The sequence below is a fragment of the Zonotrichia albicollis genome, chromosome Z (genome assembly GCF_047830755.1).
Source record: "Zonotrichia albicollis isolate bZonAlb1 chromosome Z, bZonAlb1.hap1, whole genome shotgun sequence".
Lineage (NCBI taxonomy): Eukaryota > Metazoa > Chordata > Aves > Passeriformes > Passerellidae > Zonotrichia > Zonotrichia albicollis.
Genome location: NC_133860.1, coordinates 35015891 through 35029853, shown reverse-complemented (window position 1 = coordinate 35029853; position 13963 = coordinate 35015891). Strand labels below are relative to the sequence as shown.

Below are 13963 nucleotides of genomic sequence, written 5' to 3'. Positions count from 1 at the left end.
CTGACTGCATTGCTTAGATGAGTCATTTCAATGAAAGATTCAATTAGTGCTCCCTCCTTGAACTCATAATCCACTTAATTTCCTAGAATTTTGAGTAATATTTCAGCACATGGCAGTAAATTGGATAAACAATATAATAACTGAAACAGCACACATTTTCCCCCTTTTTTTCCCTCTCTATTTTCTTTTCAAATTTTCTGGAAACACATTTACATATAAAATTTATTTGACCTCACATCTTGATAGATTTTCAAAGTCTCTTGTCACAGATGAACCTTTGTACTAAGAAGGTAGATATTCCTGCCACTGTTTTGGAGGGGAGCACATTAGGAAATGTAAAAGGCAAGTTGTTCTCACCCGGGAATATTAATCATTTATCAATAAGTCTAATTACAATAAGCTTAGCTGTATCACAGAAATTAAGTGAAAAAAAGACATGGAGTAAAAGAGGGGAAAGTTTAAAAAGATAAAATAGCATGGAATAAAAAAGAAAAGTCACAAAAGTCCTTATGTATGTATTCAACCATAAACTGAATGTTCTTATGGAAAGAAAACCCATTGAATATTATTAAAATAATGAAACCATTCTGATTCAGGACCTTGCTAAATGAAGTGGAAGATGAAAGGGTTGACAGAGGAAGTACCCAAATTTTAGGTTAGTGTCATATTATCCTATTTCCCTTTTGCACCTATATACATGTCTAAGTATTGTTTGTTTTTTAAACATGAGCAATATATATTAAAAATATACGCATCATTCAGGTAATGTAAGTCAATTAATTGTACACAGCAGTTTAGTCTAGATCCCCTCATTCTTCAATCAGCCTCAATATTTCACTTTGTAAAGAAAAAGACAAAGGAAAAAGCATACATCTTGTATTTGAAAGGGGTAGAACATAAAGAATTCTGGCATTTCCATTACTCTGAAATACTGAACTTAGAGTAATACTTTCCAGTCAGTAGCAATGCTTCAAAATTTTAGTCAGGTGTGGAATGTCATGTTAAGACCGCCAGTGGATGGCAGTGCTAAATTCATCATGTCATTATTTATTATGTATGCAGCTCCAACCAAGGAAGGGAACAAGTTGTGCTCAGTTGTTTGCAAACCTAAAATGAAAAGATGGGCTCTGCTACAAACAAGCTAAAAAGCCAAAGTATAAGATGATAACCAAGGGACTAATACAGTCAGATACTATCCTCAGGAGAAGATACAATGCGAGTCACTATGCTCAAAATAGTGAACGTCACAAAGAAAGCAAATGGAGTTTCATTCAGGGAGTTGAGATAGAAAGTAAAGAAACAAGGGCAGAGAATGGACAGGTGGAAAGTTTTGTAAAATCAGAGAATGTACATTTTCATGAATTAGTTATGGAAAAGAATAAAGACACAATGAATACAAGGCTGCTTTGGTGAAGAAAGTTAGTAGGACAAATGTGGACACAGTTTCACAGAAAAAGCAGCTGAGTGTAAGTAAAGAAAAGCACATGAATTGGAGTGGGAGTCAGTAACATTGTTGTAATTATCCCTTGGAAGAAATAACAAGGTCTTTGAGAACAATAAAAGCAGGACATGGAAATTATATACAGAGATTAGGAAAAGCTGCTAAAGTTTGTGAAATGGAGAGGTGAATAGTTTAGACAGGAAGATACGAGGTCCAAGGCAGATGAGCACAGGTGTGTTGTGAAGCCTCTCTGTGGGATTTCCAGCAGAGAAAAGGATGTGCAAGAGAAAAAGTAACTGAATGAGGCAGTGAGGGGTAATGAGACAATATCAGGAATTATAGTTCAGGCTCTGTGATGAAAGAAGGGAAAACAAGTTTAAAGGGAAGGAAAATAAAGAATGGAAAACAAAACAAAACAAAACAAACAAAAAAAACCCCCCAAAAACAAAACAAAAATACCCCAAACCAACAAAAGCCAAAAAAAGCAATTCCCAACACCAATGCAGAGGAGAAAGGAAGTAGTATCTAGATGAAAGATGTGCAAAATCATTATTGGAAAAATTGTCAGGCCTATTTTGAAGACACTAGTGAAGCAGAGAGCTGTGTGGCTGTCTTGCTGAGGTGCTCTGATTGCTTAATGCTGAATTTTTGAACTGCTGTGGCTGTCTAGAACTTGCAAATACAGGAAGAAGTTGGAGTGATAACACTTTTTATACTCTTTCTTGTTACGGGATCACTGCCCTGGTTAATGGAGGAAGAGATCAAATTAGTAGAGAATTTCTGTTGTAGAACCCACGTCTCTAATCAGGTTAAAAAAATAGGTTCCTAGAAAATAAAAAGCCAATAAGCTGTCCAGTGCTGCATCACAGCCCATGTTTTATGTCACTCTGAAGGGCAAAAAACATGTATAATCCCCCTGTGATACTGAAAAAGCAGACCAGAGGATAGCAGTCTAGACCAGGGAACCAAGACATTCTCAGTAAAGTCTGCCAAGCTCCACTGTGTTTCTGAGTGTAAGACATCTTCTGACCTCTCATTTTAGTCTGTTCTTCTCCCATTTCCACAAGCTCTCAGAACACAGCACAGCAAGCACAGACATCCTGGTTTCCTCAGGACTTAGCCAGCTGAACCTCACTCATAAAAAAGCAGCTACTGGGGGAGTTTTACAGCTTTCTTTAGAGAAGGTCAGCATTGTTTTCTTCATCAGCTCCAAATAGTAATATTACACAAAATTTGCTGATATGTACTAAAACTTGCTCGCATGCATTAAAGGAGCAGAACCTAGCCAAGGAACTGAGGGGAACTGCAGGGTCACTGGTCTGGTGATCTGCTAAATGGCCACCACACACCCATTCCCTGACCTGAACAACCTACTGCTACTGTGTCAGTAACTTCTGAGGACAGCAGCATCCCTCTGCTGTTGTCTGTGATTAAAAAACATATCAAGAGGATTAAGTTTTCTCCAGGACATTTTCCCTACAGCTACAGTTACAGAGGATGTATTTCCTTGTCCTCAAAGGCAAGCTTTTTATTTTTTTTTTTCTGAGCCAGCAAGACCTGGTTTTATTATCAAATATTGTGATTATGAATCTTAAGTTATGAAGAAAAAATACACCTTTTTCATGACAGGTGCTATCCAAGATTCTGGGATAGCAGACAAGATGTGTTTCTTGACAAGAGTAATTGCACTTCAGTTCAAAAATTAGAAATAATTATCTATTCTCCAGAAAATTTGCAGCTGAAATTCCTTTCAATCATATGCTTTTCTAGGAATCTCTGATATTTTTATTTCATGGTTATTACTGGCTGAAAATAAACAGTTAAACCTCAAAGTCCAGCCTGCTGTAATAAAGAAGCATTTTTTATGTGTGACTCTGTTTCTAAACAATCTTTAATTTAAAAAATACATTCAATTGCTTGAGACATTTTTTACATTACATTAGGAAAAACAGACAAATATTTTGCTTCATTGTGTTTTTCTTTTTTTTTTTTTAAGGTCCTTAAATGAACTTCCAGATTGCAGCTTAAAAGAATCTAAGTCATTTGCAAGTCACTTACAATATTTTTTTGAGCTATAAAAGAACTAAAAAGAGATGGCTGTCCTTTCTGGTTGTTTGACACATTTTACAGGTGGAATTCAAAACAAAGAACTCAACTTAGAATGCAACTAGCTTAAAGTTGATTAATAATTTTGTGCTAACTTTATTTGTTGATCAGGAAATTAATTATATTGGAAAACAACAAGAAAGCATTTTTGCATGGAGAAGCATTTATCTGCTTTTTATTCAGGGGAGAATTTTTGTTGATGAAATGCAAACATATTTCATTTACTTTCAGTCAATACAGAATCATGACTGGTTCCATGTGAGAGATTGCTAAAACCTTACATTTTTCCAAACAGCTCTGTTGTTAGACACATCACTTCCCCTTTAAACACTTTAGATATTTTAGGTTTTTTCCTTCCCTTTCCTGGATACAATGGATGTTTGCAGGAAAATAACAAGTTATTATTGAAGTTACAACCAAGACAGACTGAATTCTTACATCTTTTCAGTCACAAATGGCATGTTCTTAAAAATATGGTACCAAAATAAATTCTTAGCTGGGATTTCAAGTACACCACAACACCACAGCTCCCTGGGCTTGCAACACTGATCAGCAGTGGAGGGGAGGGTGGACATGTGCATTTTGTGTGCCAGCAATACTGAAAGATAGGAGCAGTGTGAAGAGAGGTAGCTTTGTAAAAAGGGACTTGAATGTTTTGCAGGGATCTCTTTTGGACAGTTTTTCTGGCTCAGTGATCACCGACATGCACAGGTCACATTTATTTCACAACCCAGAAGAACATTAAATGTCATTCCAACCTTCAGGGCACAAACTGAATGTTCTGAATTCTTTTAATGGCCCTAATGCTCAGTTAATTGTAGAGTTCAATCCCTGAAAGTGCACAATCTGAAAATCTGATGTTTTTTCTTGTTTTTCTTGAAGTCAGCTTGTTTCTTCTTACATGCATTTAGGGACCTTTGAATTTAGTTAAGGGCCCATTTTTTATAAACCCTGAAGCCCCCTGTGGCCGGCTTGTAGCAAGCTCTCTCAGGCTGGGTTGCATTGTATGAGTGCCTTGTTCTCAGAAGATCTGCTATTTCTTTTAAGGAGGGAATCTTTCAGCCTGCATTTGTAGGAAGCCCACATGGAAACTCATGTAGTCTTATTCTTCAGAAGTAACACATCCATATCATTTTTAAACACTTAAGTTTGTAGAACAGGGACAAGCAAGCAACCAAATACCTGATGATTAAAAGCAGTTATAGACACAATAAACACATTTTATTTTAATTTGATACCAGGTAAAAGTTTGTGTATATAGTCAGCTAATGCAATCAAAACTCACTAATAGTAACTCATTAAGTGACACTAACTTGATTGCTTCCATGTACACAAACCCAGTCACTAATTTTCTCGAACCTGAGAAGAAAACAGAACCACACTGTAGTCTCTGATGCCTCTTTGTTTTCCAGCCTTGATGTAGCTAAATAATGGTTTTGTTTGTATGAACAGTACAATAGTGGCACTGCTGAGTTGGCCTGGACTCCTGTGATTGAGTCCAGCATTTTTCTCATTCAAAGTCCTATCTCCTCTGGCTTAATCCAGCCTCTCCTTCAACACACAAAAAAACTCGCCACACTGCCGTAGCTTCTTTTCCCTTGCCATTGCCTCAGTGACCCCCAGGAGGACTACCTTCTGATTTCAGAAGGAAAACCACCTGCAGCATGTTCTGTTTCCCTTCAGGACTGAGTAATTCTGTCAGACTTAATAGAGGCCAGTTGCTCAGTTAGTTGCCCACCATTCTCCTGTAATCTAAATGGTCTGCTGTATAATGAGAGGATTAAAGCATTGAAGCTTGGTGGATGACTAGGGCAATAGGATACAAATGATTTCTTGAGTTATCTGTGGGTTTTTTATGCTACACTTCATGCTGGCTACATGCTGCTACACATCATACTGTGATGGTCCACTACATCACTTCCTATGTGATTTCCTCAGGCAAATTACACAAGTCAGATGTGTGAGTGCAGTGTCTTTGGACAAGGTTTAAGTTTCTGGGAAAAGTAGCTGGGACTGACAGAAGAGATCCTGGTGGTTCTCAAACTCTTCCAAAGGTGTTAGGAGACTTTCTTGGTAGATGTGAGATGCCTAGTCGTGTTCCTACAGTGCATTTTATATTGGATGGGAAAATATAGTAATAATTCCTGTTTTTTTGAGGTAGTCAGCCAATTCTGATTTTAGCTCATGCAGCAATTCTGAGTGAAGCTTCTGGATTTGGTAAGTCCCAGTTCAGATCACTGTCACTGAGACCTAAAATAGCCCTTGTCACCCAGCAAAATCTTTTTATTTTTTAAATCTGGTCAAAAGTAGAGGCACTATGAAAGAGAGCTATTAATGCACAGTGAGGTGGACACATAGTCAGATAGTATGTACCTGATAGTCCCTGGATTAAACCTCAAAGTACTGATTTAGAATCGCTAACACTGATTCTTTCCAGATTCTTTAGTCTGTAATAGATGTGGTCCTTTTGCCTTTCCAAGTCTTGAGAGAGCTTCTCACTTTCGGTGCTAATGCAGTTTAACTTGAATTAAGATTGCAGTTTGGGTAACTTAGCACTGAGGACTGTAACAGGGTAGGTTTCAAGAATTCAAAGGCTTCTTTCAAGCCTACTCAAGTGTATCTTCAGGACCTGAGATGCTAAAAAGGCAACATGAAAAATTAAAGTATTTTCTTATATAAAATACAAGTTGTATCTAGAAAACTCCAGGTATTTTAGTTCATAACATATGTGTATTAGCCAAATGTAATAGTTCAATTTTTTTTTGACGTGTTTTGATTTCTGTAAGGCAGACAAGAATTGTTTTCTTAATGAACATCATAGTGGAGTAACTTGATTTATGCTCCCTATGAAGTCAATTGGGGTCTTTGGAAAGACTTATATCTGAAGTTTTCACTAGTGACATTTATGCTGGGGAAATTTTTTTTCTCCATTTAGTCTGTCTTTCTAAATCTCACTTGCTTAGTTAGACAGTCCAAGGATAATTACTATAACCAGCATTCTTTTGGCTGGAATAATGGACTTCTCAGGTGCTGTGGCTTTTTGGAGCCAATCCTCCTTCATCTGGTTAAGCTTGATTAAATTAACTGTACTGAACTCCCAATATTACAGCAATACTTTTTCACTAATTAGGGCTAGCTGTGTTGCTGAATTAGACAGATGTATCAGGAGGACATAACTGCACAGTGTTACATAAAATTGTGGTGTTCTGAAACACTCAGATAATAGTTGATGAGAGTCTGCTTCATTCAGGGTCTAATTTCTGTGGTTTCAAGTAGTTCTTTTTAACAATCCTCTTATGTACATGTTCACAGAATTAAAATGCTCTGGGAAAAACAACCCCCTCTTCTTCAGCTCATAGCTCTGATACCAATTTTAATTGCTTGTTCTCTCAACCCTAAATCCCAGCCTGCCCACAGTGTCATAGACTCTATCCCCTGCCTGAGATGCCCAATCATCCCTCAGATTGTGCATACCCTTTCAAAGATGTGCAAATCAGTAATAACCCACTGGCTATCTAGGAAAAGGTGCAACCCCACAAAAAGGTGTAAACCCACATATTAATTTTGTAATGTGGGCCAAACCTTAAGAGCTGCTTTTTACACTTATTTAGTCTTGGCTTTTCAAGCAAGGCCTAAGCTATCTCAGGGCCAGAAATTTTTTTCTGAAAGTCTTTAAAAATGGAGATGACATGACTTCAGCACTATTGCTGCAGAATAAGCTGACTATGATTTCTGACCTCACAAAATCAATTTTGCAAACCAACCCATTTGTATTTTTCAAATGCAGATGATGATATAAGTATCAAGCTGCATGGAGCAGGCAGCCACTGCTGCTCACTTTCCTCAAAGCACAGCTTCTGATAGCTAGTACCATTACCATTGCCATATCAGGGTGCAATCTAGAATCATTTTTAATTGCTGCTAAAATGTGAACCTGAGCAATGTGAATGCTTCAGCATAATTAATAAGTTTTGTGGGTGCGTATTTGGCTTCAACTATGAAATGTTATTGGGACAGAAAAGAAAATCCTGGCAGTTAGGGTAGTCCATCATTTGTGGTTTTGTATATGGTATAATTGTGTTCCAGCAAACAAAACACAAATGTCTCATCTAAGCTGAGACACACTATTGGACAGTAAGCCTTGTATGCAGAAATGAGTGGATGCAATGTTTTATCCCAATCTAGATGTTTACACTGCAAAAGGCAGCTGCCATATATTTTTTTACCCAAACAGAAGACTACCTTAGTGTCAATCTTCTTTCTTATACAGTTCTTTAAAAATGCAGTAAAATCATATGGCAGTGTGAGGAAAGCAGATGGAAGCAGTGAGATGAAAGCTCTTGATGTGGAACTTCATTCAGGGATTCCCTACAGCCACTGTCCTCCTGGGCTTTTCAATTCAGTTGGCGGCTTTTTTCTTTCAAATGGTCTATGTCCAAAGTTTGTAGCCAGAGAATCCAACACAGACTATGCCAGTTGCATTCAAGGCTGACAGGCATCCTCAGCCAGTATTTATGAGAATATAAGTAAGGTTTTCATTCAAGGGGAGGAGTGTTGCAAACCAATAAAATCATACTTTAAGCTGGTACATTTGTGTCAAACTGATGTAAATATGTGTTGTATATTTTCTCCCCTCTATTCAACTAAGGCAGAACTCCTATTTTCCTGTTTATATCTCATAACTTCAATGCATGTCCTAAAGATAACTCGGTTGGTATTCATGTAAAAGTCCAGATAGACCCAGAAAACCTTAAACTGTTTACTATGGCCTTTAGAAAGAAAAACTCTGAGGAGTTTCCCTGTGAAGCTCCACAGGGGCAGGTCCCTCACTCTCCTCATGGTCTCTAAAGCCTTGAAGGATATCAAGGGATATCCTTCTCCTTGATGGATATAGTGAGTTTTTTCTAACCACTATAAAAAACATCCACCATTTTTTAAGTGTATCCTGATAGGTCAGCAGAATATCTCTCTAGTTGCTTCTCTTATTAGATTTTATATTAAATTAATGCATTTTAATTATGAAGTAAAGGTTATGCAGTCACCCTGTCTTATCCTTGTGTTAATCTTCCTGCCTGCTTCTCTGTCTGTCCATGCATCTCTAAGTTCCTTATTATTAGGGGAAAAGTTAATTACTGTTCTGTGATTGGGATAAAAGAGACAAATTGATGCAAATCCTGAGGAAAGGAAGCAGAACTTTTGTACTGAACATGTACAAATAGCTTCTTTCTTAATACAGAACTTTCATCTCTTCCTCATGGTGGTGATCAGCATAGGTTATATGGTGTGAGTTCAAGTGTCATGTTGGAAATGTTATGAAGAAAAAGTCAGAAATTTGCAGAAGTTTAGGCTCCACCACTTTACTGTGGCTAATAGCTTGCAATGCAGTATATAATCTTTGGTCTGCTAAAGAGAATTTTGCTTGTGTTTTATGTAACAGGCATTAAACTCATGTGGGCTGGTGCATGTTTTAGCAGTGATGGAGAACTGATAATTTTGAATTTTGGGGCTCTGTGAAAAATATTCTGTTTTCAAACAGCTATTTCCTTTGAAAAATTAAGACATGAACAAGTATAGCAGGCATTCTAGTTAAGAGAGTCTAGCAGTGATGTGAACAATTTCTTCTAGCTTTAAAGGCTAATACCTCTGTCTGTGTGGTGGTTTGACTAGGAAGAAGTGAGAATTTTAAGAAACTGTGGTCAAACTAATGGATGCTCGGAGTTTGATATTGGCACCTGGTGTGACCAGTGCGGTTTAGACACACCTCCAAGAATACACAGGGGTTAAAAAGCAGAGTTTCGGCCCTGAGAGGCCTCTTGGGACGTCAAGGCGAAGAGATCGAAGAGGTCGGATCTCCCTCCCCTGTCCAGCCGCTGCTGCTGGGTGGGGGAGGGGCAGCCATGTGGTAGGCCTGGGCCTGGACAGAGATGGGGGTGAGAAGGCCCTCGAGGATAGAAAGGTGGAGGAGCAGCCCCAAGAGACATCGAGCCCCCCAGGAGGGAGAGAGAGGGAGAGTCGGCATCTGAATGTGATAGCAGCCGGCCCAGGAGGAGAAAGGGGGGAGAAGGGTGCAGCCCGGCCGGGCCGCAGCAGCAGCGTGTGTGGGAGTATCGGCATTCTGAGACAGACAGAGACTGGAAGTTTTAACCCCTTTCTTACATGATTGGGGCCTTGCAAAAATGCTGATCCTCCTCAGAGCTGAATAAGAAGAGAGATAGGAGACGAGATGAGACAAAGACCTGGCCCGAAAGATGTAGAAGTGACTGAGTGGGAAGAGATGATTAGAGTGGCCTTTTGGCTGGACTTTTCTTGTGTGGCCATGGACTCAGTTTGTTCCTGTGACACAGAGACTGCACTTGGGGGGAAGCAGTGCCTCAGAACCAGGAGGGTTCATCGTGGAGACCCCTCGGCCCCAGACAGTTGGAAAAATATGGGGGGGACAGATGTCCTGAAGGAGAGACTGTGCCTTTTTAGAGTGAGACAAGGCATCCTTAAAAGACAGCCCTAGAAGCAGCTCTGGTCCATGCACAGTGGTGAGAGCACTGAGCATGGAAGGAAAATGTCACAAGCAGCGAAAGTACTTTTCCGGGCAGTGCCGAGTGACATGGAAGCACACGAAGTTTCAGCATGTTTCCAGACGAAGCCTATAGAACAAGAAAGACTCCTCTCCTCTTCATAAACAGAAGTTTGAGTATTCTAAAGAGTAATGCCAGGCTGGGCAGTTAGTGATTTGAGAGAATGTATCAGATTGGGAAATTCTGGTGGTGGAGAAGAAGAAAGTGTTTTTTGTAAGGTTTTCAATTATTTTTTTCCTATAGTTTTTTCCTATTTTCCTGTAAATTAAGTAATAAAGTTTTCTTTATGTTTAAGCTAGAGCCTGTTTTGCTTATTCCTGGTCACATCTCACAGCAGACACCAATGTGAAAGCATTTTCATGTGGGGCACTGGCTCTGTGCCAAGCTCAAACCATGACAGTCTGTATTTAGAAGATTGTGGCATATTGCAGTATTTATGCTCCCTCTTGCTTCTGTATACAGATGAGGGCACTATCCTGTCTGGAATCCAGAATGAATTACCCATAAGCTTCCATGTCATCTGGAGAGGGGGACACTGATGCACTGTAGTGTTTATTACACTGCAGTACACTCTGTATCAATGGCGTTTTGAATCATGTGTTCCTGCTTTTCTGTATCAAAACCACCACAAGCTTCTCTGGACATATCTGCTCTATTTTTGAACCATCTCACCTTGTCCAGATTTTCTGACCTAATGTGGATCAAAGATTGCTCACCACCTTTTATGATTGCATTGCACTTCAAGTGGTCTGGTGAGTGCTAAACTGTTTTGAGAAAGCTGTGGATATCTGTACGTTCAGTATCAGGTTGACCGAAATAATGATAATATCTGGATTTGTTGCTCTTGACACAAGGGAGATTTGAAAAGTGAAAATCAAGTCCTGGCTTGATTTCTGTACATGAAATTACTACTTAATCATGCCTCTTCTGAAGAATAACAAGCTACAGTATGATATCAGTGTTCTTCAGTGAAATACAGTCCAGAAACAACTCAAGTAGAATCAAATTTGAAAATGAGAAAAATGGGATCCTGTTATTTTACATAAAAGAATAAAGATCCTCCAGGACAGAAAGCCAAGAACACGTAGCTCTTGCCTTTTATGGGTGCCTCAGCATCCACAGGGTGGCAAACAGGGGCTAAATGGGAAGGAGAGGAAGTACCATCTACAATAAAAAATCCCACAAGAGATTTTGAGGAGGACAATCTTATTTTCATACTTTTTTGCCAATCTGAAATTAACTGTTAGTGACTATGTTTCAGGAGTTGTCTGGTACTTTGAGGCACTGGTGAATATTTTGTGCATTTGTGTCATATATAGGGCATTCAGAATATTTGCCACTGGTAGATGCTAGAAAGAACCATTTCCATGTCTCCACTGTCTTATTTACAGGTAGAAACTATTGAGCATTTTCTGTTCTTTGTCCAGTGCTGCTGCTACCTGTAAACTTTCATCTTCATAATTCTGCCCTTTCATAATTTCCAAATGTACAGTTTAGACTGTAAAGTGGCCTTATGTTTTGAGCTGGGAGCCCTTTAAATGTCAAAAAAGAAGCAAAAAATGGAGTAGCTCTATGCAAACAAAAATATCCTTTATAAAAAATAAGAAATTAAAGGACTACTGAGAAACATTTAAGCCAGCTGTCACATATCAGATAATGCCATTTCACAGAACTCAAAGACAAAGAGCATAATTTTCCTGGAAGTGAAGTAGCATAGTCACACTCTCTTTCAGTGGAGAACAGGATAAAAAAATGAAAAAAAGGCACTTGGCTTATCTTCTGCTAAAGCCTTTGTGTAATTCATTAAGCAACCCTTATCTAAAATTATAGTGCAGGGCATTTGCTGATGTTGTCCTGACCCAATGAAAACATAAAGAGGCACTAAACCCAGGTGGTCATTAACTCTCCTGTTAATGCTCCGGGCTGATTCATGTTGTCTATTATACCCGATTGGATTTGGCTCTCCTGAGCAATTAAAGCCTCTGAGTTCCTCCTATGGAGGACATGTTTCTTTTGGTTTGTTCTCAGTTAGGCTAATGTCCTTTTTGTCCAGTCTGGACCTGTGGTTTCACATGAAGCACTACCCTATTCCAACCACTCCTGCCAAGACTGTGTTCAAAGTGCAGATTTCTTCCACAGGGTGTTTAAAAATCCATTCTTCTATTACCAAAGGAATAAAAGAGATGATAATGAAAATGGTTACAGAGTTATTAAACATTCTGATGATCCTGAATAATGGGGAGTTTTGTTTCATCCTTACAGAATGATTGTACAGCAGTAGAGATTGCACATACTGCTTTTAATTAGGTTCTTGCAGTATCTGCAAATCATTGCTGCCTTGTGGACAGTATATATAATATAAGAATAATGTTGTAGCAAGTCAAACACAAGTCACATTTCTCCATTATCAGCCTTTTTCTAATTAGATTTTCATGGACTTGAAATCTAATGTTCAAAACTCATATTTTATTCTTAAACTTGAATAATATTAAAATAGCACCAAATCAATATTAGTTTCTGTTAGAAGTTGCAACTTATAATTCATGGTAAATTCACTACAGGGAAGTCTAAGAAAATTAAAAACATATTGTATTTCTGCCTTTGGAGTCACTTTTGGAACACTCACCTCTATCCTTTGGGATGACATGTCTGTGGATTAATCCCGGATGGTCAGTCACCTGCCATACCCACGGCACAGAAAGTGGCCGGTCTGTCAACATTCCCATAGACTTGCTAGGCAGCTGGGCAATAACTAAGTTGGTACTTGCTTTTCAAGAGTGTGTGTGGAACATAATAAAGTGTAATTGCAGAAGAATAAAACTGGAGTTACCTGTACTGTGTTATAAAACCTGATTTTCTTTCTGTTAATCAGCAAATATTTCTAACTCACAACTCTCCTAATTTTATTTTCTTTTTTCAGACATGGCGATGACTTGATTGTGACACCATTTGCACAGGTAGGAACAGCTTTGTCATATTTCTCACAGGGCCTTGTTATTTAAAGACAAAATGGTCAAACCAGTTCTTTTCTGTTGTTGATATTACATATGTTTGCCTGAAACAAGAAAAGTGTTTCAACAGAAAGTCATAAACTTTCCACTCTGATAACTATACCTCTTTTTCTTAACACTTTTTGATTATCTGAAAATTTGAAGTACAACAGCATGACAAACACCTTTTATCTCTTCCAAATACTGTAGCAGGCACTCATGATTGAGACAAATCTCTGATTCCTGTTATTCTGTTATTTTTCTAATTACAATTTCTGCACTTGAACATATTTTATGAATTAAATACATTGAGATTTTTGGACATGAGATAAATTTTATCCAGAACACTTATGTTCCCTTACAAAACCAGACTTGTTTTTTCTATTCAGATTCTGGTCTATAAAATACTGGTTCAAAATTCTTTATAATTCAGACTAAAAAGCCACAGTTTTCAAAAGAGAGCTTCCTTATAAAGTATGCAAAATTTACATTGCTTTTCCTTGAACCACTGATGATGGGTTTTACTCCAAAACAGACAGGAATTAAAGTCAAATTACTGTATGAAGTCATATGTGATTGAAGATGAATGGAGAGAGAAAGGTTGAGTCCCAGAGCAGTGTCAAATAAGAATTTTATAAGAATATAGTATGTATTATATATATAATATGTATTATATAATATATGTGTTATATGTTATATATTATATTATATTATAATATATTATATTATATTATATTATATTATATTATATTATATTATATTATATTATATTATATTATATTATATTATATTATATTATATTATATTATATTATATTATATTATATTATATTATATTATATTATATTATATTAT

The 13963-nt window shown here is 37.7% G+C and overlaps 1 protein-coding gene across 6 annotated transcripts in view; it reads left to right on the top strand.

Annotated features, from left to right (window-relative positions):
• PDE4D (phosphodiesterase 4D) overlaps positions 1–13963 on the top strand; it is a 353397-nt gene that overhangs the window by 255280 nt on the left and 84154 nt on the right. For all 6 annotated transcript variants that reach the window (XM_014268998.3, XM_005489768.4, XM_074533512.1 and 3 more), the window contains one exon: positions 13040–13076. In XM_014268998.3, the coding sequence (XP_014124473.1) occupies positions 13040–13076 (37 nt within the window). The remainder of the gene's footprint in view (positions 1–13039; positions 13077–13963) is intronic.